We start from the raw sequence: 7,422 nt of genomic DNA, 5'->3' as shown, positions 1-7,422 counted from the left end.
TTCTCTATTTCCAACCTCCCAGAGCCCCAAACCCCTTCCCCAGGAGCAGGATCACCCTGCCTGGTATTTACACCAGCACTACTGGGGTTTCTGGGCCACCAGTTAAATATTGCAACTGGTCTGAACCTTTGTGTGGGACAGATCCCTGTAAATAGTCAAAGCCAACAGAGACTTGAAGGCAATTTCCTATTTATAGCAATTTTTTTTCTGGTTCAGGTGCAGGGGGTGAGAGAATAACACATTGTTACCCTATCACCACTTCAGTGTTCATGAACAGTCAGAACCATTTCAACTTGAAGGCACTGTGTCTATTTTGTAGCGTTTTGTACCAATCCTGTGTGGTAGAAGCGTGGTAGGTTTATGATTTTAATCAACCGGGTTAATTCGCTTTATCCAGCCCATCGGCTCTATTTCCACCACCCCTGGACAGGCTTTGTGGACTCTGGTAGCTGTTCCATAGGGCAGAGCTGAAGCCACTGTAGAATCCAGCTTGTTTTTGGCTCAATTTGTCTGTTTTGCACCGCGGATTCTACTTTTTGTATGAGCAAACGGAGCGTCCGAGATTCGCCGCCTCCAGCCTGGGACCACTGTCACATTTTGTATTTCTTGGATAAAACCCAATAAACCTCGTTTCAATGAGTCTCAGCTCTTAGTGTGTTTCTGCTGCAGAGCCCCTGAATCCCAAATTTCCTTCCCCCTGTGTTTTTATCAGTGCTCCCCCCTCCTGGAGAGGGGGTTTGGCACCAGCTCAGCTGGTACCTCCAGCCCGTTAAAGGTTGGAAAAGCTTCCAAGACCCAGTCCAACCGATGGCACCACAATATTCCTGCTCTCAGGAGGGTGGGACCAGTCACACCAGGGAATATGTGAAGAGGAAAGAGTCCAAGATTCACCTCACTGCCCATGGAAAATCCTGCAAGGAAGTTTTTCCGCCCTGCTTGAGGCATCACCTCAGGTAAGGTTGATGTTCACAGGATAATTAGAGCTTAAAAACATCCTTCATGCTGTGATGTGGATTTAGCTGAGAAATAAGACTCAGGGAGCTGAACAGGTTTTGATCAGGCTTGAAAGGAAGAGATTTGCTTACTTTCAAGGCCAGTTGCTGCTGGTGGAACAGTTGTGTCCCAGGTAAGCTCTGGGTGGCAGCCAGACCTCCCCCTGCTCTGGGGGAATAGCTCACCCCACAAGTGCTCTAAAAACAACTAGTGCAGCTTTTCTAGAACTTAAGTAGTTGCCTAGTAATAATTCCAGGGCACAAACAGGGATTTTTTTTGTCTTCTCACACTTTATTTAGTTAGCCTGCATTACTCACTAGTTACACACTTCAGAACACAGCCCAGGGAACCTCCTGTGTGCCCTTTGTGGACACCAAACCCTCCTCACACTGTTCTTTGGTTAGAAAAAAAAGGCTTTTTAAAAAAATTCACCAACCAAACAGCAAAAAAACCCAGCTTAGCTGCACACTAGAACATGTTACAACAGCTCTGCCACTGCCCAGGGCCCTGCACAGCCCCAGAGCACAAATATGGCTTTATTTTTAATTTTTCAAGTAATTTCCTCTACAGAAGAGCTCAAACTAAACATCCAGCATTGAGTAGGAGACCAGCACAAGCCCCACTCCAGATCTGTGAGAACAGAACCATCAAGGCTTTGTACCATGGAGCAAATCCCAAGGGAGTGCTAACGGAGTTCCCGGGAAAGCTGCATTCCCAGGATCCCAAATCCCTGCAGGAGCAGGTCTGGCTCACACATAGAGCAGCTTTACAAGCAGGAGGAGCACAGGCATGAAGATTTACACACCTCAGTACCAGCAGATGCAGCTGCTTCAGCTCCAATAAATACCTGCGACCTCCGAGTGGGAAATTTCCCGTTCCGAGACAATAAATAAAAAAATATTGCATTTTCTATCGGCCTGTTTGGGAGTCAGTTTGGAATGTTGCTTTCAGTGCTACAAAGGAGAAGGATGGCCCAGGTCAAGCAGTCAGTGCTTCCAACTCTTTGGGTTTCAGCAGCTTCTTGGCAGCAATGATGGTGTTTTTCATCAGCATGGCCACGGTCATGGGCCCCACGCCCCCCGGCACCGGGGTGATGTAACTGGCCTTCTTCCTCACCCCTGGGGAGGAAAGGCACAGCTCAGCAGCAGCAAAAGCAACAGCAGCAACAATTCCCAGCCTAAAAGCCCCCAGATTTCCTCCAGGGTCATCATTTAGGACCAGGAGTTTCTCCACGTGGCCTTTCCCCCATTATCCAGCCCCGCTCTTTCCATCCCTGCTGCTCTAAACCAGCCCAGCTGCAAAGCCCAGGCTGGGGAAAAGCTCAAAGGGAGGGCTAAAGGATCTAAAGTAAGGTCTAAAAGCTGGTTTCTAGCACAGAAATGTCAAATCCAAGACTAGGTGTGGCCTTGATGTCGGCACTTCATCAATCTGGACATTCACCCTCTTTTTCTTCCAGGAGGAAATTCCAAGGTCTTCCCCAGGCTCATCCCAACAGCCCCTGTGGGGCTGCAGCTCCAGCAGGATCAAGGCCAGGGAATACAGGGCAGGAGGTAAGTTCTGCATGGCTTTGTTTTAAAAGAGGCAAAGTGACCCAACAGGGTGAGTCTCCTGTGCAGCTTTCCCAGGGCATGTCCTGGGATAACATGGAACAATATTGGATGAACCAGACACACGAACCAGGACTTTTCCTCCCTTTGCAGCACCCAAGTGCTCCAGAACCCACACCCAGAGCCTTTCCATACCTTCAAAATCCACGTCCCCAACCAGCCTGGGCTTGGCAGTGACAGGATCCTGCACTCTGGTTATTCCCACATCAATCACTGCAGCTCCTTCTTTGATCATGTCAGCTGTGATCAGGTTGGGAATGCCTGGAAAAACACAGAACTACACACTCAGGGGTGTTAAACAGCCCCCCTGCTCCTCCTCACCCACGTTCCCAGGATGTTCTGACCCATCTGGGCCTTCCTGCCCCCCAGACCAGCTGGACTCCATAATCTTCAGGGTCTTTTCCAACCCAAATGATCCCATGAAATGCAAATCGACAGGAGCACATTTCAGCTACTGATGTGCAGCTCAATCAGATATTTCACTTTCAAACTGAAAGAGGGGAAATTTTAGGTCGGATATTGGTAAGAAATTCCTCCCTTTGAGGGTGGGGAGGAGCTGGGCTGGAATTGCCAGAGAAGCTGTGGCTGCCCCATCCCTGGAAGTGTCCAAGGCCAGGTTGGAGCAACCTGGGCTAGTGGAAGGCATCTGGGGGTTGGAACAACATCATCTTTAAGGTCCCTCAACCGTTCCATGATTCCATGCTTCTGTTTGAGATGTTCCCTGAGAACTCAGAGCAAAGAGCTGGAATCCATGCCCAGGAAGCCCTGGGACCTCACACCTTCTCCACATGGAATCCTCAAAGCGTTTGAGGTCTGTGGCTGTTTGGTGCAGCTCCAGCAGGTTTTCCAGCTGCACTGGGACAGGAACCTGGAGCAGTGCCTGATCCCATCCCAGCCTGGCAGAGGCTCGGGATTTATCCCAGGGCTGTCCCAGAGGGATAGGGAGGGGTGGGAGCAGCAACTTGGGGCTCAACCTCCCTTTTAGGGTGGGGTGTGTTTGTCTGGTTCAGCCAGATACTGAGGAGAAGAACTGAGAGACACCTAAATATTAACAATTAATGACTCCAACAATCACTTCCAGGGGCAGCAGGTGCTTTGCTGACCCATCACTATTATTAGTTAAGGGAGAAATTTCTTGCCACTGTTGGAATCAATATTCTTCCCCAGTCCCTCATTTTTTCTAACAATTTTCAAGTTTGTCACAAACACCCTTTAGTTCTCCTATTTAAATTTCACATCACCTCTTTTCTTTGGAGAGGACAGTTCTGCTGAGGGTGAACCTTCTACATTTCTAAAATGAAATTAAGAAAAATTCCAGGCATTTTATAGAAAAATAACTGTGAGGATGTGTTAAAACTGACATTGGGAATTAAAGTGCTGCCCAAGATGTGCAGAGGGGGGTGAACACCAGAGGGTGACCACAACAAATCAACTTTTGATTAGCCACGAGCTGGTTTTTGAGCCAGATAATGGAAGAGGCTGAGAAGAAGCAGGTCCTGAGGTGGGATGATGATTTTTATCATCCCAATGTCCTCCCTCACACACCTGGCCCAGGTGGAAAACCCCCCTGGGGGAGTATCAGGACATTCCCACATAGGGCTGAAGGTTTTCATCCTTCAGACGGGGCAGAACTGGCTCAGCCACACTGTGAGAGGAGCTGTCATGTCTTAGAAGGGCCATAAACCACCAAAGACCCCTAAAGTGCCCCCAGATTCATTTTTGGGGCTTCCACCAGAGTTTGGCACATGACCCATCAGCCAGGGAAAGTACCTGGGCCTTCCCACCTGAACCTGAACCTGGATTATCTCATTAATCATTGTGGTTCTGATGCCTAAAGTGTCCTAAGGCATCATTCTGGGGGCTTCCCCCATCCCTGATGGATCAAGACTGACCAACAGACATCAAAATTCCAACACTGGAATCCACAGCTGGTGAGATCTTCCTACTCTGATCTTTTCTTTCTTTTCTGAAGTGTTATATTCATGCTTTTATATTGTTGCATGTCCACAGATAATAAAACAGCTCCATCCCTCCTTTCCATTGCAACCAAATTGATCTAAAATAATTTATACATGTAAACACTGATCAATGAGTGTCCTTTCACTCCAATCCACCCCAAGGGATCTATTAACAATGACCTGAGTTCCCTTCACTCTTAGGGCTGGGTTTTAACAGGAATTCCCTCCCACCCTTGTTTTCTCTCATCCATGTGACCCTCTCTCTGCTCCTCTCACACCTTCCCAGGTGACTCCATCCCCTTCTGTCCTTACAAACCCCCAAACCTCCCACACTTTCTCTTCACACCCAATTCTCACCCCACACTTTCTCTCCTCCCTCCCCACAGGCTCCCACCCACCTTCTGCTGCCAAAAAGACCCTCCAAAGCAGCTCAGCTCCTCTGCCAAGGGGACAGTCTGGAGCAGGGCAGAGCTCTGAGTGGATCCTCATGCCCTGGGGGTGCCTCTGCAGCTGCTCCAGGTAAGCAGATCTTATCTGGGCAATTATTTTCTTGGTATTTTTTCTCATCCCACATAAATACAACAGAAGGTACAACAGAGCCTGTTGTTATACAGCTGAATAAGAGTCTTATGGGATGGTGAGGAACTGGCTCATGGGTTGGGCACAAAGTCACAGTGACTGGGGTGGTGTCAGGCTGGCACTGGGGATGTTCCACAGGGCTCCATCCTGCAGTTCTCTTCAACACCTTCATCAGCTCAAAGGGAAACTGAGGAACTCTGCTGAGGACACCAAACTGGGAGGAGCTGTTGATTCCCTCGAGGGCAGAGAGGGCTCAGCAGATCAGAGATGGACAATCCCCAACCGTGGGAAGTGGAACAAGGGCAAGGGCCGGATTGTGCCCCTGGGCCGGGGCAGCCCTGGCTGTGTGTGTGGGCTGGGGATGAGAGGCTGGAGAGCAGCTGCAGGAAGGGCCCTGGGGGTCCTGGTCCATGGCCAGTTGTTCCTGAGTCAGCAGTGCCCTGGCAGCCAGGAGGGCCAACGTGTCCTGGGGGCATCAGGGAGGGGATTGTCCTGCTCTGCTCTGCCCTGGGGCGGCCTCCCCTCAACATTGGGGCAGTTTGGGGGGACACAATATAACAAAACCGTTGGAGAGTGTCCAAAGGAGGCCACGAGGATGGGGAAGGGTCTGGAGGGGCGTTATGAGGAGCAGCTGAGGGCACTTGGTTTGTTCAGCTGGAGAAGAAGAGACTGAAGTCAGACCTCATTGGGGTCTTCAACATCCTCCTGAGGGGCAGCTCTGATCTCTGCTCTCTGTGAGCAGGGACAGCACCCTGGAACAGCTGGAGCTGTGTCAGGGCAGGGTCAGGTTGGATCTCAGGGAAAGGTTCTTCCCCCACAGGGTGGTTGGGCACTGCCCAGGCTCCCCAGGGTTTGGTCACAGCCCCAAGGCTGCCAGAGCTCCAGGGTTGTTCAGACAATGCTCTCAGGGACAGGGTGGGACTGTTGGGGTGTCTGTGCAGGCCCAGGAGCTGCCCTTGATGGGTCCCTTCCAACTCATTATAGTCTCTGATTCCATGTTGCTCTTTAGGATCTGATCAGGTGTCATGGGCAGGCCAAGCCCCTCTTGCCAGGTGTTATTTTCCATTTCAAAGGCAAAGCCACAAACAGCTCTGCTAGGAACACCAAACATGCTGCTCCTTGGCTTCTGCACAGGATGAACTGGCTCCAGCAGCCCCTCACCTGCAGCCCTGGGAGCACCAGACTCTCCCACGCTGCCAGAGAGGCTCCAGAACATTCCATGCCAAGGATTCCCACCAGGAACACCTGGAGCACCCTCTGTGCCCCTCAACTGTGCCATCAGCCAGCCCCTACCTGCTGCTGCCACCACGATGTCCGCACGGATCATGTGCTGCTTCAGCTGCTCCTTGGGGGTGTAGCGGTGGGAGATCGTGACTGTGGCATCACCTGGGAGAGTGATTCCATGGAGCTTTAATTCCCAAACCCAGCCAGTTCTCTGCATCTTCCCCTTCAAGAACACCCCTGTGTTTAGCAGGAACATCAGGGCCTGCTGACAAACCCCAGGGAACAGCCTGTGGAGTCAGAGGGAAGGACTTGGGATGGAAGGGGACAAGGACTTGATGAAGGAGGCTCCAAAATGTTACAAGGAGGCTCAGGGAAGACCTTATTGGTCTCTACAACTCCCTGACAGGAGGCTGGAGCCAGCTGGGGGTTGGGCTCTGCTCCCAGGGAACAAGGGGCAGGACGAGAGGAAACAGGAAGGGGAAGTTGAGGTTGGATATTGGGGAAATTCCTTCAAGGAAAGGGTTGTTAAACATTGGAACAGGCTGCCCAGGGAAATGGTGGAGTCACCATCCCTGGAAGTGTTCAAAAAACATGTGGATGTGGCACTTGAGGACATGGTTTAGTGGTGAACATGGTGCTGGTTGATGGTTGGGCTTGATGACTCTTAAGGTCTTTTCCAACCTTAACAATTTTAAGACCATGTGCAGAATTAACTCCCCAGCCTTGGCCAGATTCCTGAGGAACCCCTGAGATGGCTCTAGGAGCCTGAGGAGGGCAGTGGGACAGGTTTCCTACCTCCAGGCCGCTCGTGTTTGCCATCAGTGTGGAGCAGCATCGCGATGGGCATCCCCACGTTCTTCGACCTCCCGGCCACCACCACGTTCTTGCCCAGCGTTGGGATCCCTGCAGAGGGCAAGATCAGAGGATCATGGAGTATCCTGAGTTGGAAGGGACCCATCAGGATCACCAAGGGCAGCTCCTGGCCCTGCAGACACCCCAACAATCCCACCCTGTCCCTCAGAGCATTGTCTGAACAACCCTGGAGCTCTGGCAGCCTTGGG

At 51.1% G+C, this 7,422-nt stretch overlaps 1 protein-coding gene across 2 annotated transcripts in view; it reads right to left on the bottom strand.

Moving 5' to 3' along the window:
- Positions 1 to 1,263: 1,263 nt before the first annotated feature.
- The window catches only part of MTHFD2 (methylenetetrahydrofolate dehydrogenase (NADP+ dependent) 2, methenyltetrahydrofolate cyclohydrolase), an 11,617-nt gene continuing 5,458 nt past the window's right edge, over positions 1,264 to 7,422 (bottom strand). For both annotated transcript variants that reach the window (XM_017827348.1, XM_017827349.1), the window contains exons 5-8: positions 7,157 to 7,264; positions 6,431 to 6,523; positions 2,736 to 2,861; positions 1,264 to 2,111 (exon numbers count right to left, since the gene is read on the bottom strand). In XM_017827348.1, the coding sequence (XP_017682837.1) occupies positions 1,972 to 2,111; positions 2,736 to 2,861; positions 6,431 to 6,523; positions 7,157 to 7,264 (467 nt within the window). In that variant the 3' untranslated portion in view covers positions 1,264 to 1,971. The remainder of the gene's footprint in view (positions 2,112 to 2,735; positions 2,862 to 6,430; positions 6,524 to 7,156; positions 7,265 to 7,422) is intronic.

Source organism: Lepidothrix coronata, unplaced genomic scaffold (assembly GCF_001604755.1).
Source record: "Lepidothrix coronata isolate B3197 unplaced genomic scaffold, Lepidothrix_coronata-1.0 Scaffold137, whole genome shotgun sequence".
Classification (NCBI taxonomy): domain Eukaryota; kingdom Metazoa; phylum Chordata; class Aves; order Passeriformes; family Pipridae; genus Lepidothrix; species Lepidothrix coronata.
The sequence above is the reverse complement of the archived record's forward strand: the minus strand, read 5'-3'. Positions and strand labels throughout refer to the sequence as shown.